Raw genomic sequence first — 23,228 nt, 5'->3', positions numbered from 1 at the left:
CACGTATGCTGGCAGGAGAGACAGACAGAGAGAGAGAGAGAGAGAGAGAGAGAGAGAGAGAGAGCGCGAGATAAAGGGAGAGACACACATATACCCATCTTAACATCATGCTGTAATCATGAGCTGTTGTATATACAGCAAGTACGAGTAGCCAACTTAGAAACCTTGCAAAAAAAAAAAAAAGCAACGCTACGCAAATTGTTTAACTCAAAGCTTTAAGTTTGTTGGCCATTCACATAGAATTTCCAACTCAAAATGTATCTCTTCTTCTCCAGTCTCCTGACAGTGGCCATTATTCCACCTCGCTTCCTGGAACTCTGGGCACATGTGACTAGGACATGTGACCACAGGAGGATAATGCCTTTCCCTTAGATCTCATGAGATTACAGATGAGATTTACAGGCAATGCTCTGCTGATGTAACCTTCCCAGGATGCTTCGGTATATTACATCATCTGTGCCAAAATGGAGCAGGAAGTGGATGAACTCTATTTGTAAGTAAATGAAAAATAAGTTTAAAAGAGAACTATGAGGTAAGTGTTTTCCCCATAGTTCTCTTAAGGGTCACAGGCGGACATATATTAGCATCCTCCCGTGACCCAAAGCTCAATATATCGCGAGCTACAGCTTGCAGTATACTGAGACCGCTGCAGCCGGGATGGATTCCGACAATGCTGTCGAGATCCACCCAGCTGTGTGAATGACAGCTGGCTCTGTCTATTAAGGCAGAGCCAGCTGTACCCGCCCTCTCCCCCGTCCATTCCTCCAGTCAGCGCTGGAGGATCGGAGTGGGGGAATCCCTGCAGGGAGCCGTAACAGTCACGGCTCTCTGCAGGGACATGATCGAGAAGTGAGCGAGCGATGGTATGTGTTCGCTCACTTCCCGATTTTTTGAGTCGACGTGTGACAGTCTCATTGTCACATGTCGGCTCGAACTATGAGAATGAGTGATTTTCACTCGCCTCATAGTTCTCCTTTAACTAAAGAATATAAAATGTCTTTAGTGGTTTTTAGTGAAAGGGGGTAAAGGTCCACTTTAATATGCTTAAAATGCTTGTGCCTCCAGTACAGAAATCACAATTTAAGAATTACAAGCAGAGAAGCATTCCACTCCATTTAGTATAGATTCAGCAAGGGCAGCCATTGCAACTCTTATATTTATTCTATTAAACTCGTCTGATTAAAAAACTCAAGTAAGGTAAAAAGTCTGAATAAATGAATGTTTTCCCCCCTAAACCTGGGTGCCAATGACCTCCAGAACACTTTCATCTTCATTCATTAATAAAAAAATGCTAAGAAACGAGAGCATGGTCAAAGTGTTTTGTATAGTGGGGACGGCCGGACAACAGAGGAAAGTACTCTCTGCAGCTGCCCAAGCTGATTAAGTTCCTTCATTTCAATAGGAGGGCACACGGGGATTTCGGTTTCATATGGCTGCTTTTAACTTCAGCAACCTAGAAGTACTCTGGGCGCACTCACTGGGCTGCACAGGAAAGATGTCTCAGACGACATTTAAATTAGATTGGATGGAAATGTCAAAGCCACTTACAGTATATGAAAGGAATGGGCTGAAGTGGAAACCTGATCTACTCTGTAGCAGCTGTGTTCAAGTCATGGATTAAATCTATTTAAAATTGTTATAGTCTGATAAGAAAAGAGCGCAGCACCTTTATCAAGCCAATGCACTCACAACAGATAGAGCGCAATGATTAGACAACTATGATCTGGTTATTACAAACCTGGATGGTGCATAGGGCAGACAGAGTCTCAAGCAGAATCAAATAGCGAACCCACAGAGGTGCAATGAGCACCCCCTGATCTGGTCGTCTTATGTTTGGTTCACACTTCGCGTATTGTTGCAACTGAGCAACTGCAAGAAAATGCTTCACGATAACAGTCCCATTCATTCCAATGGCTCCTGTTCCACACCTGAGCGTTCGGTCGCAATAAGCAAAACAGAGATGAGACTGGACTTGGTGTAAATTTTGTTCAGCTCAAAACTCTGACCGCCACCCCCTCCTCCTGACCCAATCTGTGGTGGGGCATTCCCTACAACTTTGTGAAGTATAATTGCTGGGGGGGGAATACACTTCCCCACAACTGATTGGGAGGAGGGGGCGGCGGTGAGAGTTTGGAGGTGGCACCAAGCCCAGCCTCACCACTATTTATGAATTTAAATGCATGGAGAATGTAAGACAGATGCACAGGCATTTACATCTGACCTGCATTTACATCTATTTCAATGAGCCAAGTCCATGCATTTAGAGATGAAATCTGGGCAAACATAAAAGACAAATGAATGCAGCTCCACAATCATAACCATATCGCATTTCCTTTAAATACAATCCATGAAAGTACCTGAATTTGAACTGGTTTCAGCCTCTTGCAGTCTGTGTACAGCAAGGCTCAGACTGGGAAAGGGAGAAGTAGTAGAAGAAACCAATCTGTGCCGTGACCATGCATATAGGCAGAGAGCAGAGAAGTAAGCTCATCAGTCTGCCGTTTCTCTTTTCATTGTCCAGTCACAGGCTGGGGAGGGACAAGACCTGTAAGTCTTACTGGACTGCAGTAGAGAAAAACTCAGAACTGGGTGAAAACCTAAGTGCCTGGCTGTGTCTGGCTTCAATACTTTTGATTCACCGACCCAGAACAAGCATGCTGCAAAACTGCGGCTGAATTCCTTATCTCTATGCCGGTTCCAGGTAAGTGGCTTAAAAAGCACTGCAGACAATCAGAATGACAGCCAGGGAGCTAACATGCCGAAAAGGATAGTTTAGCAATGGCAGCCTACAAGACTCACTTGGTGTACTTGGAACAAACTCGAAAAGAGAATGTAGGACTTTTTTTTTTCCTTCTCTTAATGTTGCATTTTTAAGCACATAGATGAGAGCTGGGCTCACTGTTATAGTGGGAAATCTTGTCAGTAAAGCGTGTGTCATGACCATGCATCTAAATGCATCATAAATGTGGAAGTGTGAATGAGGCCTGAGGTTATGGAACGAATGTGAGCATATTAAGAAGTTTCACCTCGTGAATTCCAATGGCAAAATGTTTTGTGCTTACTGTAAAATCTGTTTCTAAGATACCCTTAGAGTGCCCCCCACCCCGCTCCCAACCCCCCACTGAAAGCGTTAATAATTCATTGCTGTATAATAACTTTTTCCTCTCTCCTGTAGGCTCCCTCCACCTGTGTAATTGGTCCCCCGTAGTCTCACTCTCTATGACTCTCCTGGCTTTTTATCTCGTATCAGGCAAAGTTTGTTTTGCCAAGTGTCATGGTAGACGTTGTGGGACAAGGACTTGCTAGCTCTTAGGAGCATTGGAATTACTAAACCAGAAAAGGGCCCATCTCTTAGGACCTGGGCAGAAACATCCATGCCATCAAAGCCAGTGACCATGAAGCAGGAGGGGTTTAACCGGTCCCTGGGACAGAAGATCAAGACAACCTTGAAGAGCCCCTGAGGTGTCTACCAGGAGTTTGAGGATGACTGAATACTACATCCACTGATGTCTGAACTGGAGTTTCTGGGAGGGGGAGTGTGAGAGGCATGAAAGGATTTAGCTCACTCAGGAGAGGTAAAGCAAGATTTTTTTTTCTTTTGCTAAACTTTTGAGGAGTGAGCACTGCATAGTAACTGAATTCGGGAATTGTTTACACTGTCATTGAGGCTTTAGACCAGGCGAGCCAAACTCCGGCCCTCCAGCTGTGGTGAAACTACAAATCCCATGATGCATCTCTTGTGCGTTTGTGTCATGTCATGTCTGTGGCTGAGATAATAATCTTGCAATGCCTCATGGGATTTGTAGTTCCACTACATCTGGAGTACCGGAGTTTGGCTACCCCTGCTTTAGACAGACCTTAAAGCAGGGGAAGCAAACCTCCGGCCCTCCAGCTGTGGTGGAACTACAAATCTCATGAGGCATTGCAAGATTCTCACAGCCACAGACATGACTCCAGAAGAGAGATGCATCATGGGATTTGTAGTTTCACCACAGCTGGAGGGCCAAAGTTTTGCTAGCCCTACCTTAAAGTGATATTAAAATCCAAAGTTTTTCAAGCGCTGATTACATCACTTACAATGGCTGGTGCTTCTTGATGTTTAAACGTTTTAGTTTCCTGCAGAATCAGCTGGTCCCCTGAGCACTGGCCCTGATATCCTGTATTAGGGTGGCTCCTTTCCCTTGCAGGGTCCGATGGAGACATCCGTGTGTGCACCAGCAACCTGTGTGTCTCCACAAACAAACAGGAACAGCAAGGCATTCCCCTTCCCCCTTCTCCAAGCTATTAGATGAACAGTTGTTGGAGATTGCTCTGTCACTTGTGATCTTGTACTGGATAGGAGGTTCAGAGAAGTGGAGCTGAGAGAGTTGGAGCCGTTTGGAAACATGACGACTAAGTGCTTTGCTGGGCAATGTATATTTGTTTGATCTGGACTCATTATTGAAGAAAAAAAACATTTTGAGAGTTTAATACTACTTTAACCTGTTGTTTTGCCTTGCATGAGCAAACCACAGGATCCCTTTGCACATACAGTTGCACATGAAAATGCAGTTCCCTGCCCCCCCTGGGAACATGCATATAAATTATTCATATTAAAATACATGAAAAACAGCAAAAACACTATGTAAAGCTGTAAAAGATCCACTAAAAATGCAGCGGTTTTTAAGAGTAAAAGTGTAAAAGGGCTTTAAGGCTGGTTATAAATGCATTAACCAAGACTAGCTTCTAGGACTGAGCTCTTCGGTTGTCATACTTGTTAGCATCTTAGAAGTCTGGTTTTCAAAAAAAAAAAAAACAACAACATGCAAAAAATCAATTTTCAAAAGATCCAGAGCAGTAATCAACAGACAATGATAAGGGGAAGTAATGTATGAAAAAGAACCAAAATAAGATATGCAAATATTATCCTCACCCTTTCCAGGAGTAGCTTGGCGCATTTAATATGTCCTTCGTAGGTGGCAGACAGAAGAGGAGTGATTCCATGTTTATCTGGTGCCTATTAAAAAAAATATAATCACATATACATTAATGACAATCTGCACAACAGGTTATCACAGCAACAGCTAGTCAGTAAGCCGAGTAACTTCCAGTCGGTGAATGTTAAACCAACGTTGAGGAATAATACGAATGGATTCTTGGCATATGACCTGAATCAGACCGGAGCAGTATCCAGTGGTTAGGTGAATACAGATACTTTTCCAAATAAAGATATTAGAATCAAAGTTCTAATGGCAAGAAATGAAATAACATTCTACTTAGCAGAACAAAAAACGGCAATTATTTTTATTTTACCATAGTAAGAAATATCAGTGAGTTTTGGAAGTGTTTGTTCAGCAGGTCTCCGAGGAAGCCAAGGGCCAAGACCTTGCCTACAGCTAGAACGAGCCTCACACATGAAGTGATCACGGCACTGACAGGATATGAAAAGTACCTACCTAAAAGGGCCTACCCCGAGAGATTACTCTCATCTACTGACTGGCAGGTGAGCTAAAGACCTTGCTTCTCGGGGAGCGTCTCTGCAATCAGGCCTGTCAAGTGGGCTGCCCTTTTGATGCCTGGCAAAGCTTACAGGAATGCGCGGCTCTGCAGGACATTGTGGGAGAGCACTTTAAGGAGCACAGCTTTAACAGACTGCATAGAAAGCTCAAAAGATGCTCCTCCGGCTTTTCAATCTCGCATGCACTGTTTTTTTTTTTTTTTTAAACATATAGCATCACTATGTAGTGGCTCCTCAACAGGTCTTCAAAGGGCTGCAGGCAATCACATTGCAAAACCTTTTTACTGAATTCCAGAAAAGCAACCCTGCTGGTTGGTTCAACTTAAACTGCATTATAAAATAAGCGTAAAAAACATTTTTCTGAAGAAGCGGCGGCCTTCTTGTGTTATTTTAAATAAATTAATTTGTGTGCTCAGCTTGATGAAAATAAACCATCAATGTGTAAATATCATTTATTTCTATAAAGAGTCAGTTAATAACCCCTTCTTGCCCACAATCTGTAGATTAACATTTCCCTGCGCGATGTCGCTTGCAGAGGGAACAGCCAGGACACAAAACCCGTGTGAGGTAAGCTCAGTGTTTACGTCCTCTGGGACTCCATGTAGCATCAGTAGGGCAGGCAGTGCACTCTAGAGGAAGTTACAGGATGGACTGCCTGTCCTACTGACACTGCAGTGGGAGCCAGGGGATGCAATTAGAGTGTTGGTCTCATACAGGTCAGGCAGTTGAAACGGGCACTTGAACTAATAAAAGTAAAAGAAAATATATATATATTATTTATATATTTATTTTATAAATAAGCACCATAGTTGCATTTTAAAATAAACAAACACCCTTTCTTTTTATTATTCTTCTAGTATTTCTAGTTGCATTATCCTGTTATTACAAATCACACGCAAATATTTAGGCTTAATAGGAAATACCTGAGGTTGGTTTAAACACCACCATGTGATCTGCTAAAAATCCTGCGATTGGTCACCCTTGTATTTAAAAGAGCAGGATACAGGAGAGTTCCCTGAGGTTCTGATGAAGGGGGCATGCCCCTGAAACGCGTAGACCTTTAGAACTCAAGGGGGCAGAGGATGCTGATGTGCTGTACTCCTTCAGACTTCCGCTGCTAGAGATTTTATACTTCATCACCATTTGTATGCTTTTAACCACCGACTTTCCTGTAAGTACATTTTTATTTGCGTGTTGTACAAATAAATTACACTTTTACACTATGGAGGTGCTCTGTCTTGTCCCTTGTTTAATAGGAAATATACTAAAGTAAAACTTTTTAATATAAGTATCAAGAGGCCAGCTGTTTAAACTGGAGCTGCCGCTACATTTCTGTCATTAAATGTCCACAGTCTTCCTGGCCAGTCATTTAACCCACTTCCTCTGAGCCCAGGCTTTGATGATGGACCTGCCCCCTGGGGATGGATCATCAGCAGCCTAGGTTCACAATACTACTCTGCACTGAACAATACTCATTCAGCAGTAAGAACCTGACACTGTCACTGCAGGAGAAGAGCAAGAACCCTTGATATCAAAGCGACCTTAAGATCTTTTTTTAAAAAAAAGTGATTTTAAGAACAATGAGCTGCCTGCCTGCGGGAAAAAAAAAGGTCACACAAGTGACTTACATTGATATCAGCTCCCTTTGACAGGAGATATTCCAGTATTTCTTCTTGTCCACAGTCTGCTGCATAATGTAGAGGCTTGCGACCACCATCTAGTGTCCGATTGACATCCTCACCCTAGACACAAAAGAAAAGAAACAAAACAGCTTAACACAAGGCCCATCGTGTCTCAGTTTCAGTGTGGAGCTTGCACTTTAAAACACCATAGTTTTTAAAAAAATCATTTTGATACTGAAGGCAGGGCAGCACAGTCATCTACCCAGTAAACAGTAGCTATTAACAAACCTGTTTCCTGTTTTCCGCTGAATCCACAATGATCAGACAGAAAAATCTGCGGAGAACTTCAAATATCAAGAAGTCACCTGCACACCATACAGAATATAGACCTTAGAAAGGGAGATTGGTGCTTGAAGTGACAACACGGAAGGCGCAGTGCGAGATGCAGCCCATAACAGAAGTCATCAGCACTCAAGGATACGTGCAAGAAGTAAAGCACTTATTTTATTGAATTGTCACATGCGTCATGCAGCCGACGTTTCGGGGCCAAGCAGGGTCCCTTCTTCTGGGCAACATAGTGACTACTCTGTTATGGACTGCAGAGAACTTCAGGTACACTTATTTTGGCTTTCATTACATTGCAAACAATGATTGTTCTAGCGTAGTGAATTAAGTGTCCTGGTAGTTTCTAAAAGTACTCCCAAAGCTTTAAAAAGTTTCACTTGCCCCCTGTCTGTTAAGAGAACCACGTCCTATGCAATTTTACTCACTTTCACTGTACTCCCCCATTGGAGCTGCAGTCCAAACCCGGTGTAAGTTTATTGTGGTAGCTTACACAGGATTGATGATGTCCTCCCCCATATTTTCCAACAGTTTTCAGAACTGGCAATTGGCTGCCTAGGGTTGATTGCATCCTTGGAAGAGGTCATATGTAACCCTATACCCGGAAACACCAGTTACCGCCGGCTCCGAAAGAGCAAAGCAGTGGTGGGGAAACACAGTGTGCCGCCCCAATGGGGCATAGAATATGTTATAGAAGTTAATATAGATAGAAGTTTTACATAGTGTGTTTTGCCTAACTATTTTCTCATAGCTAAATCCATGTGTTATCCTATGCTGCCATCTAGTGGCCTTTTGTTGTAACAAACATGTTTTCTGTATTTCCCCCTAGTGTACGCCCCTTCCTTCTTCCTGTGTGCAGTACTTCCTGTGTCATGGCCACGGTTAGAAGCCACATGTAACAAGGACACACATGTAATCTGCACAGAACGTAAGAAAGGCATCATTTTCTGACCGCACAATACTATAACCGTTCAACTGCTGTTCCTATCATCTGCTGTAATCCTGATGTTAAAGAATAAACACCTCTTTTGAATGAATCGGTATTGACGAGTTCAGCTATCTGACGAGGATTGTCCGCAGTGAGTATATCTGCTTATACAGGCCAGGCATAGAGGTCTCAGCAAGGGATATATTTCGCTATCACAACGATCGGAGTCAGCATACACAGCAAAGGTGAGTGGGTGGGAGAGGTAGTTCTTTCAAAAGGCTCTGTTAACACTTCTCTGAAAGTGACATAGAATTTAAGGGCATTTATGCAAATCTGAAGGGGCAACATGAGCCTCAGCTGTGAATATAATGAAGAACAAAGAAAATAAATTTCTACAGCAATATTTTTTTTTAACTGTAGTGGTTCTCTAAACAGATCAAATTATAACATACAGGACAGGACATACATACACACCCACGTGATGCACAACTATCTGCAACACTCCCCAGAATCCATAAGAGGTTGTGAAAATGTCACCCAGTCGTCAGTTGCGCTGTGGGTGCCATTATCTTCTAATGGCAGCCCAGTCGCGCCGCCATTCCGCCTGTGCATCCGAACACGATTGCAGCTAAAACAGCTGCGCGTCGTGTATCGCAAAAAGAAAAAAAAAAAAAAAAGCTACATGTACCTTTTCTCTGCAATTGCCGCACGGATGTACCCCACTGCAGTCAATGGGGCCGCGGGCAATCGCCGTCTGCAATTGTGCAGAACCTTGTGATCCTGGAACATGCATCCGGATCGCTCAGGTCTGCACCGGGCCTCATAGGGTGCCATGTGTTTTTATAGAGCTCAGATTCAAGTGTATGTAAAACCATATACCAACGCTGCATAAATAGCTATAATATATATCTGATCTCTGAGGCTTAATACCAATAGGGTGACCACCCGCTCCCAAAGCTGCAGGACAGTGGTCACCTTGCTTCCATCCAATCCACTGCATTCGATGCCCCTTGCTGGTTGATTGACTGATGCTCTGACCTTTTGCAGCTTAGACTGAGACTTCCTGCAACTGACCCTTTTGCTGAACAGCTTGGCCTATTACAGGGAGATCAAAAATAACATCTCTACTTGCAGGATTAACAGGTAATAAAACTATGTTACGGGGGGACTCTAGAAGGAGGTGAACTTTGCTGGACAATATTATTTCAGCATTTTTTTTTTTTATTATTATTATTATTAAAACCTCTACAAGTTAAATCCAAGTGTTTTACTTTTACTAGATTCCTTTAAGTCTCAGAGACACAAAAAAAAGTTTTTCTTTCGCTCCAATTTGCGAGCGGATGACGAGTGTCAAAAATCATCTGGCAAAGGTTTTCTCTTCCTGCTTTTAATTATTAAAATAAATCAATGCTTTCTTTGGAACTTGAATGACCTCTTGAACTAGGCTGGCATTGCGCACAATTACCGTCTCAAGCTGTCCTTCATTTAACGATCCATAACCGCGCGCTACAGATACAATGGGCCAGACAAAACTAAAATTTCATCCAGGAAAGCGGACGAGAAAATCTGAGACATCTCTTGCAGCAGGCTCTTTTCCCTGTGAATGTTACATGGCTAGGTCTGCTTTATTCAAGTAGAGTACTTCTGTAGTGGTAGGACCAGTAACAATAGGACCTGTTGGCTACTTTGGGCCGTTCCTTTGCTCCACAGTAGAAAGGATTGGGCCCACTGGTAGGAATATTGCATCCACCAAAACCTAGAGAATTGGTTGTTTTTATTAGCCCGTTATAGGCAACCAAAAAGTTTATTTGCACAAATAGAGCAATAAAAGCTCAAAGTTGTGGCACCGGTCGCTTAGCCTCTACCAAACAAACAGCATTGCTGAGTAATAGGCAGGTGAACAGCCTTGTAGTCTGTATTCTCGTCCTGGCCACAGAGAGACCAAGCTGCTTGTAGACAGGCGGTTTCCAAACACCGAGAATGCATACAGGATCTTTATTTTTTACCAGTAGGCTACATCTACCAAAAATCATCACAAATATGATTCTGGAGATAGCGAAGAGGCACAGACATAGGTTGCACCATGCTGGAATTGCTAATTTGTCTCTTTACAGGCTTACCTAATATTAATAGTTCATACTCTATTAAGCTTTTCTGTTCCAAAGCAGAATATATTACTGTTTGTCAGCCCCCACCTCTGACTTTGGCCTCTTGAATTACTAAAAAAAACTAAAACAGTAGGAGTTCCACTTCAGGCTGATTTTAGTTGCTGCCTGCCTGGGGAACTCTTTAAAACTACAAATGAACAATGCCCAAAACCCACTAAAAACCTCCAAATAGGAGAAGTTAATTGTTGGGGTTTACAAACATACAATCACTTTAAGGACAGGTTCACACCACACCGCAAGTGTTACAACGCTACCTGCACTGAAGTGCATTAATGTGCGTCATTCCAGTGCATTAGGATGTGTTGGCGCTGTGTTGTGAATGCGTTGTTGTGTTGCATTACTTTGCGTTCTGTGGTCTTTGACTTTCCTGTGACATCACTTCCCATTTTAAGTGGCTGATCCTGTCTGTCTTCTCTGATTCTTGCAGGCTGTCCTCTATAAGTCTCTCTTTTTAAAATATAACTTTTTTTTTTTAAGATCTCTTTATTATGTTTTTATAAACATGCAAATTATATTTACATTTCAAATTCCTTGATGCCAATGTTCTTGTCTCTCATTTCAATAGTCATATAAGACAGAGCAGAGAAGATTATTAAAAAGCCAGCTAGGTTGCATTGTCGCAGCTCAATATTATAATCTTCACCCGCCTCATTTTCCGTTATATTACCTTTCCAAACACATTCTCCACCCCATCCATTCACCTTCCCCTCATATGGGAAAAAAAAACAACAAAAGAAAGAAAGAGAAAATAAAACAATGTACCTCTGGCCAGATGGAGGATTTCCCTTTCTTTTCTTTTTCTAAGATATCAATTTCACTCTCATTTACCTTATCTATATCAAGTCTTGAAATTCTGTAGAGGCTATAAACTCTATCCAGGGTTTCCATACTCCAACAAATTCTCGATTTCGAGGCTATAAACTCTAGAGGCTATAAACTCTATCCAGGGTTTCCATACTCCAACAAATTCTCGATTTCGAGGCTATAAACTCTAGAGGCTATAAACTCTATCCATGGTTTCCATACTCCAACAAATTCTCGATTTCGAGGCTATAAACTCTAGAGGCTATAAACTCTATCCATGGTTTCCATACTCCAACAAATTCTCGATTTCGATCTTCTAAGTTTAATGTGAGTTCCTTCATTCTCATCATATGGTTCAATTCAGATACCCATTCCCGAGTCTGTGGTACCACTGTAGACTCCCAGTATCTGGGTATCAATGCCCTGGCTATATGTAACAGGTGTTGGAAAAGGGACTTCATTGCCTTTTTTATTGTTCCCGGAATTATCGTTAGTAAGGACACTTCCAGTATTTCTGCCCATTTTACTCCCATTAGCCGATTCCCTATCTTAAATACCATTTCCCAAAAGGGCCTAATCAGTTCACATGCCCCCCATACATGTAGCACATTCCCTTCTTTACCTCCACATCTCCAACATTCTTTACGTAATCTGTTGACTCCATCTGTATAATATTGCCACCTAGTTATAATTATACAATTCCGCTCTTGTATTTTGCTTGAGTTAATTGTTTTAAAGGTTAGATCAAAAGCTTTATTCCATTCATCTAGTGAGATGGTATGTCCCAATTCTTGTTCCCATAGCTTAGTATAAAAGGGATACTTAGGATATGCATGCGACTGCAGTATTTGATATAAAAAAAAAACATTTGAAAGTGCTTTCTTTCTTATTTACCCACACCTCTTACAGCAGTATCAATTCCCGTGACACACTATCCCTCTCATTCAATAATAGAAGTGTCTCAACTGAAGATATGACAGCCACCTCCCTCCAGAATGGGACCCTATATCCCTAAATAACCTTAGGGTGGGATAATTCATCCTCTGTAAGAGTAAGCATAATTGGTGCTGGTTTTGAATCATTTCAAGAAATCCATTTGATTTATTCCAGATGGGATCTCTGGGTTATTTAAGATGGCCCCAAATTAAACTTTATTACATTCATTACATTTCATAAATGCGAAGGCCCGTGTTGGAATGGGTTGTGCGGTGATAAAATGATGCCTGCATCATTACAGCACAATGCAAAGCAACACAGCGCATTGGTGTGAACTACACCTATTGAAAGCTAGACTGTTTGCTTTGGGCAACGGTGCCAATCGCAGCACAACGGCGTTGGTGTGAACCAGTCCTAAAGAATTGAGCATCACATTACAGGGGTGTGGAAATTTTTGAAAAAACTACTTGTCTAAGGGCTAAAGCGGGGGCCAAATCTACTTGTCCTTCATAACAATCTACTTGTCCCAATACAAAAAAAAATACTTTTAATTAAAACTAGGGATGCACCAATACCGGTTTTTGGGTATAGAGTACGAGTACCGATATTTTGCTTTCGGTACTCACCGAGTATCGGTGCTCCCGTTTGCATGGAGTCGGCTTCCCGGGCAATCAGGAAGCCGGGCAGCGGGTAATGAGATGCTACCCGGCTTCCTGACTGCCAGGGAAGCCGACGCCATGTTGTTTGGCCGGCTTGAGTGTGAATGGCTTGGAAGCCGGTTTCCCGGCCAATCAGCATCGAGCCAGCTTCCTGGCCAATCAGAAAACCGGGCGGCGAGTAATTACCTGATAGGCCAGGAAGCCGGCTTGATGCTGATTGGCTGGGAAGCTGGCTTCCCAGCAAGGAGCTGGCTTCCTGGCCAATGAGGAAACTGGAGAGACGGGTCATTAGTCACTGACCCGCTTCCTGATTGTGCGGGAAGCCGGCTCCACGTTCCCCTATGGCACTGCCGGTCAGAGGAAGTCTTCCTCTGACCAGAAGTTCAGGTATTGGAGAAGATATCGAGCATTTGGGCAAGTACAAGTACTTGCCCAAATACTCTGTATCTGTGCATCCCTAATCAAAACTGTATTGGTCTGTGCTAAATAGTGCTTCTCAGTGGTCAGCGTGGTCGCTAGACCACGCTGACCAATGAGTGCTTGCAATTTGCGAGCGAAATTCAAAATGCATAGGGCAGGACTGCGATGCACAGTACGGGGTAAGGACAGTACACCTGTAAGCTGTGAGCAGAGAGATAAACGCCGAGACCAGAGGAGAGTAAAAATTGCAGATTATGAAGTCCCAAACAATATCTCCTGGCGATGACGGCACACGTTTAAAAGAGTTTCCTTGCAGCAAAATTTACAACTTTAAAAAAAATCTGGTAAACCCTTTCACGACCAGAGGTCATTGAAGCCTAGATGTCCACAGCACATATAGCAGCAACAGCAAGAGTCATTGACTTGATAACAACTAAATGGCAACATTTGCATATCTACATTTTTATGCTTTTATTTGGTACACAAAGCTGCTGTTTTCTTTATTGTAAGTGGTCAAGTAAAAATGAAAATATTTTTTTCCCCTGCATACTGTAATTGTATCTGGCAATAACAGTATTAAGCAGATGCGCGCTACCACTTTTTGACTGCAGTGGCATCTCTAAGTGTTAGGGTTGTTCACGCATCATGAGGGGCAGTTTTGGTGGCTGGAGTTGGACATTAAAAGAAATGGCACTTACATATATTACAAGAATTCTAACAAGCTTTACTGTAATTAAAGCTTGTAATTATTTCCTCAAGCTGAGCGCGAAGTGGGAGGGTCGTATAATCCCTCTTATGAATACTCCCAGTGTTGAAATAACAGAAATGCAGAATCCTCAGTAGATGTATTCCCTTTAAATTATCAGAGACAAATGGCTCACTCCAGCAAACTTAAGAACAATGATAGGGCTACCTAAAATTCTACCTTAAAAGGAGAACTATGAGGTGAGTGAAAATCATCCTCATAGTTTGAGCCAACGTGCGACAACGAAACTGTCACACGTCAGCTCAATAGGTTGGAAAGTGAGCGAACACATACCATCGCTCGCTCACTTTTCGATCATGTCCCTGCAGAGAGCCATGACTGTTACTCACGGCTCCCTGCAGGGATTACCCCCCTCCTCCAGCGCTGACTGGAGGAATGGACAGGGAGAGGGCGGGTACAGCTGGCTCTGCCTTAATAGGCAGAGCCAGCTGTCATTCACGCAGCTGGGTGGATCTCGACAGCATTGTCGGGATCCGTCCTGGCTGCAGCGGTCTCAGTATATAATGAGCTTTGGGTCATGGGAGGATGCTAGTACCGTGTTGGCTCAAACAAACACACTAGGTCTTATTTCCGGGGTAGGTCATATATTTTTTTTTTTTAATGTACAACAGTCCACACTTATTCATGTAGAAAAGTCTACATGTATTAATGTACAAAAATATGGGGATCAGGGCACTCAGGGGTGCCATACCTTTCCAAGAGCAATGTGGTAACCAGAATGAGCGAAGCGCACTTTCACTATGGATTCCTCACAGGCGGAGTGCATTTGGTATCACTCCGTCTGTGACAGGAGCCGGCGCTATAGAGGAGGCATTGGCTTATGCGGCTCTGCTCCCTCCGGTGCCGCCTCGCTCCCCCCTTATGCCACCACCGGCCCTGGGAATGGTCACAATTAGGTCTTATTTTTGGGGTAGGTCTTATATTTTAGCAATTCCCAAAAATAGTACTAGGTCTTATTTTCGGGGTAGGTCTTATTTTCGGGGAAACAGGGTATATGTCCTCCCGTGACCCTTAGGAGGACTATAGGGAAAAACACTTACCCCATAGTTCTTTTTTAAGCGCTGTACAAACTTCTAAATGCAAGAAGTCAAGCTTAAGAGCAGAAAAAGATTTCAGGGTGTTCCGTATATAAACAGAGCTGTTGTCATAATTGCAAGGAAACTAAATGTTAATGTTTTAGGCAATTCGAAAACCAATGTTATTAATGTCACAGTACTGCAGTAAAGTGCAGAACTTCGCATTTGTCACGCAGTGCAGCGTCTGCTCCAGAATTAGCATTCTGGACCTCAGCCAATGGTAACTACCTTGTGCTGGACTGAAGCCTTGGCAAAAAAAACAGCTGTCCTGACAGGTTTCCATAAAGTGGAATTTAACTCAAAAAGTGAAGATATACTGTAATATAAAGAACATTTTAACTCGTTAGCGGTGACAGTACACTGAAAAACATTTACCTCCCCCCCATTACTCCTGAAAATAGCTCTCCGGTATGCAATATTGCCTACAACCCCAAAGCTGTACATCTGCAGTGTCAATCTAAGGCACTACTGCCTCTGGACTGCCCCCCAGAACTCAGACTGCCTGCGTTCGGGGCAGTGCGTAAATCCCGGTACTTATGTAAACAATGTGATCTGCGTAGATACCCGTAAAGCCTGTCATTAATTTGCACAGGCCTAATCTGTACCCTGTACTGCCATGTCTCACCATGTGCATGAGGTCTAAAGAAACCAAGATATTTACCATTTATACAAATTTGCTGTATAACCTACTTCTTTATTGTAGATGACCCTGCAGGCAATACAAAACGACAAGATCTACATGTACAGTATGCTTTTGTATGATAATTAAACAGGAAGTTAGTTTCTTCTATCTCATTCTAGTCTAATACTGGGCAGAGTTCAAATATATACAGACCAGCATTGATTTTTATCTCCGTGGTCATGCAGCAAGGCTATTGAGTACATTGCCGCAAGGAGATTGTACAAAGTAAAATGGAATAATAAAAGTGCTGTGCAGCATATACATATGGGAAAGTACAAGAACTTAAAATGTAATGAAAGTTCACTAGAATACACCTTCAGGAAAAACTGGCAGGTCCTCTTAGAACCCACCTCTTCTGCAATGAATACACACCCCCAACCAGGAGTAGTAGGCTCTGTATAAGTTCTGTGTCAGAGGTTATGCTTGGCTAAAGGACCCCCCACCCAATCCTAGAAGTACCAGGTATTTTTTAGGACTCTGTTTTTTTTTTTACTTAAAATTCTAAATTTAACACTGCCCCAATCCTCACTGCTGCTGCTACCTCCCCTTCTTCAGCATATCTCAGCATTTTATTCTTTTACCTTGTTTCTTTAGGCAAGAAACAGCTTACATTACTCCTATGACGTCACCAAGCATGTCAAATTCTTACAGGGACAGCTCTTGGGATGTCAGCTCCTATAACTTAGAAATGCCACCCAGAACTACACCTCTCAATAGCCCTTTGCGCATGCATGCACGCACACACTAGGCAGGCAATTGGGAGTCAATGAAGCAGCATTGTTTTGCTGGTAATAAATCAAAGGATACATGTGGGGAGGGACAGAGAGGGTGGGGATAGGCAGAGTTCTGTAGTCCAGCAGGGAAGAGCTCAGATATGGCTGCTAAAACCGATTGGGATTTCAGTGCAACAGAGGCACCGTTGTCAGCCCACAGCAGGAATTTAGGAGCTTGCCGGATTTTTGGCAGGTAATATTCTGTATTTACAAGATTTTCAAAGGGATAAAATATGAGGAAATGTGCATGTATTTGCCCAAACTCTTGTGAAGGACAGGTCTAGTTGGACCCCTGCTCTGCCATCTTTTATCTGCACTAGGACGTCGTGCTTCTTCCTCCTTTTTGTCTCCTATTTTCCCAAACATATGCTTTAACTGGATACAAGACACACTGAAATACTTTCTTTTAGCCGTTTCAGGCTCCACTTTACCTAGGGTTTGGGTCCACTTTAATTTCCAATATCCTTTAAAACTACTGCAAGGGGTGCCAATTCCCTTGCCATTAAGGGTTCAATACCATGTCTGAACTATCACATTCTAGACATGGCAGCTGTGAAGAAATATTCCCTAGAAGGTTAAGCTCTCTGCATTCCTGCAGATCTTCTATACACAGCTCTGCTGCCCGGGGAGGGAGAGGAGGGGGAGATTAGGAAAGTAGGAAGCTGGGCTTGTGACTCTGCTGGAAGCTTTAGCAACTGACCGTTTCAACAGCAAACAGGTTCCATTTCACAAGGAGCAGGTACACACCAAAAACAGATCCTGTAAATAAACAGCCTTATACCGACCTCTTTAATGCCATCCCCAACCAACATATAGAATACTGCCTGCAATAAAAATGTCATTTAAGTGGAACCCCAGACAAAACATAAAAAAAAAAAATTTGGACAGAGTGGAGACGTGTTAGAAACGGACAGTTTTTTTTGTTTTAAAATGGTGTCAGTATTCATGTTGTGGAGGTTTTCTAAGCTTTTTCCTTACACAGAGTTCTTCTTTAAATGCGGCAGGACCGAGTATCAGGAATCTTCAGTATTCTAGCCGCTAGACCAAAACAAGCAGTTAGCCCTTGCAGTGCAGGGGAAGGCCGACTGCACGGGTTCATTTGTTAATAGCTGGCTTTCTCTTCATCCACTGATCCTGTCAGTAACACACTTCCTGCTTTACGATGACAACGCTCACTCACTGTAAGGGCTTGTTCACACCAATTGTGTTGCGTTCCAGAGTGGTAGCTGCTGGAATGCACCACAAAAGCCCACAACTTCCCCGTGTTCTGGGACGGGAGGAGGCGTGGCATTGAATTCAATGCACTGCCACGCCCCCTCCCACCCCTGAGTGAAGGGGGAAGTTTTGTGAGGGAGTGCGGTGCTGCCGCTCGGGAACGCACCGCATTTGGTGTGAACAAGCCCTAATGCATCTATGGATTATCAGAGTTGTCACCCTAGGACAAAGGTGAGTTAAAGTTGAAAACTGATTGTACAACTTTCTTCAGATAGCCTGCACAAATCAGATTGTAACCTGTGTGACGAGCTTTAATCTCGCACAACAACAACGTCTACGTGACAGTCACTGAGCAGTGTACATACGCCATCTTCTAACACCCTGGCCCTCTGAGAACAAACTGTAACAAACACAAGTATGAAGAGTGGAAATGCGTCCTCACACTCTGGGAAAGAGCGATGTAAGGTTATCGATATTGTTTTAGTCCGAGCTTTATATTTACAAGACTACGCCAAGGACACAAAGCCCATGCTTCCAGGAAAACACTGGATACAATGACACCATCAAGTGCTATGCAATTGCCTGCTGTGCAAGGGGACATGTAAGCTTGTTAAAACCCAAGCTCAGATGTCAGGAGCGTCTAAAATTTCAATGCTGCATGGTTATGGTACACACACAGCGGGTATAATGTTCACAGAACATTACAGCAACTTCACACACACACACACACACGAACGAACGAACAAAACGAGGACATTGTTTGAATAATATGAAAGACGGCCCTGGTCACCCCTCTGCGACTGAATGTGTGTTAATGCACAAGAGGATTGCTATTCTTTTCTATGGGGCCTGTTCACATATGTACACTGAGAATATAATAGAAACACATACATATAGTGTGTTTTTGGTGCATCAATGCACATTTTTGGTCCCTTAGACCTTAATGGCAGAGCACAAAAAAAAAATGCATGCAACATATTTTTACTCATGACAAGAAGCCCGCTCCCTAGTAACCTGTACGTTATCCGACTTATTTGCCCAAAGAAGAAGAAAAAAAACAAAACAAAAAAAACCCCACAAAATTAAAGTATGCATCAGAAACACACAAAAAAACGCAGAAGCAAAAAAAAGGTATGAACCGGGCCTTAGTGCCCATTAGTGCCACTCTTTGAACGACTTCCTATGGGCTGCATTGCTCAATAAAAGTCCAAAGCAGAACAGAGTTGAAATCCATTGTTTCCAAATGGGCCCAGTTTTCCTATCTGTCACTGGGCGTGAGCGTTTGGCAAATCACGAAGGGCTTGTTCACACCAAATCAGGACCAGATCTGCATGAGTTTCTGCACATGCAGTGCAGTGTTTTTTGACGTGTTTTTGCCACGATTCGGCAATTCTTTTACAAAAAACAAACTTTTTTTAGCCTAACACGGGCATTCAGTGTATTCCAGGGCATTTGCGTGCATTCCAGAGCAGAAGAAATAGGGCATGCTGCAGTTTTTCCACAAAACTGAACGCTGTGGTGTGAGCTAGAGCCCAAAATACCATTGGAATACATTAGATGCAGTTTTGATGCGTTCTGGAACTGCTCTGCACTTGGTGTGAACAAGCCCTTAGGGAACAATGGATTTGGACATGTATTAGGAAATTCTACAGCAGACTGACAAACCTGAACTAAAGCTTCAAAAAAAAAACAAACAAACCCTGCATCTGAGGACTTTTGTAGATTACTCAGGACTTTGCCTTCATTCCCTAATGGGAGACGTGTATGCATCTCTTGAAGACTGCAAGAAAATAAACCTGTTGCCTTACCCTGCATAGGAAATTATAGTCTCACTTAACATTAAATATCTTATACCCACTAACCTATGTGTCTGTAAAACAGTCCAAGCCTGGGACCAAGTGCGGGCAACTGGACCTGCACATTCACAGGTTTGGGTCAGCGTGTAGCCGCATTCCATAGGGATGTACAGGTGACTGCACGCAATTACAAGCTTCACCTGTCCTTTCTGGAAGCAAGTCTCTGCATGGAGTGTGTGTGTGTGTATGTATGTATGTGTGTATAAGCAAATCTGTATGACAAACTTACATACTTAGTCCAAACGGAGATGGCTGGCCTTTTAGATTGTTTGTGGGCCTCCTATTTTTAACTTTCTTTCCACACAACATCCTACTTCACACAACACAGTCAACCAATAATTAGGTCACAAGTCCTCTGAAAGGCAAGATGCACAATGAAGCAAAACACAGCACAGCAGTCATATGAAAACCACAATTCCAGAACCGGCCTGTGCTATTAGTGGGAAATATCACTATCTGCCAGTTCAGCTGCTGCTTCAGCATTTAGAACAAACAAGGCCCGAGCACATGGCCCGAGGCGCACCATAAACACCAACAGGTTTGTCACACCCTGGGAAATGTCTGAATGCTGCTGACGCTGCATTATTCTCACAACAACGTACGGCAGGTGTTTCTTGGAAACGCACGCTACAACTGGAGAGCTACACCAGACAAAATATCAATAAAAAACCCTTTAAAACAGAACTGAAGCCAACATTGTTTTTGTTTGTTTTGTATGGAGAAATGGAGGATTATAAGCCATGTGGGCTTGTATTTCCACCTGTGTGCCATGGGGGAGATTTCTCTTCCCTTTCTGTGCAACAGCCACAAAATATAGTGAGAGGAAATCCCTCCAAAGAGAGGGAAATCCCTGGTGGTCAGCAGGGCCACAAGAACTAGTTCCCCCTATTGGTAGATTTCCTATCTGTTCTTGTTCTGGTGACAACCCAAAGATTTTCTTAACCCTTGCAGTGGGGCTACCCCTGCACTGCAAGGATTAAGTGCTTGTTTTCGTCTAATAAAGTTATAGTCATCAGAACCTTGGAGCCGGCTGGCTGTTAGAGCGCTCCCTCCACTCCAGTGACGGGATGTACCGTGGCGTCCTCATGTCCAAAACACAGCGAGGGGAATTTATCAAAACTGGATCAGACAAAATCTGGAGCAGATGTGCATGGCAACCAATCAGCTTCTCTCTTTCATTTTCAAATCTTAACTGAACAAACTGAAGAGAGAAGCTGATTGGTTGCCGTGAGCAACTGCGCCACATTTAGTCTCCTTCAGTTTTGATAAATCCCCCCCAGTGTATTGCATTGATGACTCACAGGACCTTAGACTGCTGGAGCGGAGGAGACCGGTCTAACAGCAAGCTGGCTCGGAGGATCAGACGAGTATAACTTTTAAACATTTTTGTACCTAGATGAAAATGAGCACTTAGCCCTGGCAGTGAGGAGGTAGCCCCACTGCAAGGGTTAAGACATTTTTTTCACCCCGGGAGTCATTTTTTAAATGGAGTGCTTATGCATATAGATGGGCTGGATTAATGAAACAAGTTGGTGACCGGAACAGTTAAAATAGATGTAAACCATCACTCTTTGAAACACAAGGTCGCCCGGTTGCCTCACTATTCCGCGTTGCACCTTTGTAGACCACCGGTTTGCTCCCTACTCCCGTATGATCGGAGTTTCCTCTGTAAGTTGTGTTTCAAACTTCATCCAGTATATACCCGTCATGGGAATCCACTAGAGAGCTCTTATTGATCCTCTGTTAGTGAGCGCATCCTAGGCCTTTATCTTGCACTCTGATGGCTATGTTGCGAAATCACAACAACTGCTACTATATGTCACGCACACATTGCTGTGAACTCTGCCACTCCTGTGTTCCATTGTTACATTTACCTATTGAAGGTGATATCCGTTTTTGGGGTTTTTTTTTGTGTACGGTTGTTTTAACTTCTGGAATGAAGCTGTACAGTGTACTAGTGTACTTTCAATTTTAATACAAATGTATATGGAAAAAAAATAGATGTAAACCCTCGATGTATGATATTTAGTTTGCAGACTGGCTGTGCATGACCCACAGGCATATAGTGGGAAACGGGCAGCTTCTCTACAATCTGAACATTGCTTGGCGATGTGCTGGGAATAAAAGGAAAATATGGGAGATTTTTAAAAAAAAATATGCAGAAAGCTGAACCCTTTAAAGCCTGTATGGTATAATGTCTGTATGGTATTTCTCAGGGTGGGTTTCCTGATATTAACAACAGTGGACCATGTCTATGTAATGTGTGTTGCTAAGGCCTTCCATAGTCTCCATCAAAAACCCATGCAACAAGATGCAATGCAGAATCACCAGGTATTACATTTAACCAGTTGAAGTCCGCGGTGTTAAACCCCCTTCCCATCCAGGCCATTTTTCAGTATACAGCGCTGCGGTACTTTGACTGACATTTATTCCGTCATGCAACGTTGTACTGAAATAAATTTTACCATTTTTTGGGGACACATAGAGCTTTCTTTTGGTGGTATTTATTCACCACTGGGGTTTTATTTTTTTTACTATATTAATTACCAAAAGATTTTTTTTTTTAAACTGTCTCCCCTATATTAAATGATAAAACATTTATTATTACCCATTTTTTTGGTAAAATATAAGAGACGGGGTCACGTCGGGTAAAAAGACACCAAACATGTCAAGCCTTAAAATTGCGTGCGCACGCGAAACCTCAAAAAACTATAATACCCAAAATTGGCCATAGGCGACGCTTTAAAAGCTTTTACCGCTCATCAGTTTAGTGTTATCAGTGATTGATGGCCCTAAAACGATTGCTCTCACTGCGAGGTTCACGGCGATATGTAATGTGTGTAGCACAATTGTCGGTTTCGCGCGCTGCTGTACCGGGCGCGTATTTACGTTTATATGTGCGTAAACGTGGGGGTAGGGAACTTAAGAATTTATGGGGGTTTTGGAACACTTTTTTTATATGTGACTTATTTTTTTTTAAACTTTTTTTATTTATATTCATTTTTTTTTTTTACACTTCATGTTATTGCTATCACATAGGGGGATAACAATCCCCCTATATAATAGCAAAGGCACACCGACAGGTCCTCTTTATGGAGACATTAGGGGTCTCCAGGACCCCTAATATCACCTGGGCACCCCAAAAGAAGCTGATGAAGCAGAGATCGGCTTCTTCTCTCTGGCTAAAGCAGCCAGATGACTAATACACATCACTTCTGCATTCACAGCACGGAGGGAGGTCAACAAGGAGGAAGATGCTGACCTCCCTCCCATCTTCCTCCTGACGCCCTCCCGAGCCGGTCCCAGGCCGCAGATGGGGCAGCGGATCCCGGGATTGAAGGTGATGGGTCAGGAGGGAGGGGCGCAGCCAGCACACATACACGATCGGCAGGCTATAGAGCCGCCAATCAGGTATATGTGAAACAGCCGGTAACGGCTCTTTACACTGGACGGGTTTTTTCTGCCCGTGCGCGCAGGCTAGGGG

The 23,228-nt window shown here is 43.0% G+C and overlaps 1 protein-coding gene across 1 annotated transcript in view; it reads right to left on the bottom strand.

Moving 5' to 3' along the window:
- The window catches only part of MTPN (myotrophin), a 60,224-nt gene that overhangs the window by 22,677 nt on the left and 14,319 nt on the right, over positions 1 to 23,228 (bottom strand). Inside the window, exons 2-3 of the mRNA XM_018558555.1 lie at positions 7,126 to 7,239; positions 4,913 to 4,996 (exon numbers count right to left, since the gene is read on the bottom strand). Coding sequence (XP_018414057.1) covers positions 4,913 to 4,996; positions 7,126 to 7,239 — 198 coding nt within the window. The remainder of the gene's footprint in view (positions 1 to 4,912; positions 4,997 to 7,125; positions 7,240 to 23,228) is intronic.

The sequence above is a fragment of the Nanorana parkeri genome, unplaced genomic scaffold, assembly GCF_000935625.1.
Source record: "Nanorana parkeri isolate BGI_ZX_2015 unplaced genomic scaffold, ASM93562v1 scaffold346, whole genome shotgun sequence".
Lineage (NCBI taxonomy): Eukaryota > Metazoa > Chordata > Amphibia > Anura > Dicroglossidae > Nanorana > Nanorana parkeri.
The sequence above is the reverse complement of the archived record's forward strand: the minus strand, read 5'-3'. Positions and strand labels throughout refer to the sequence as shown.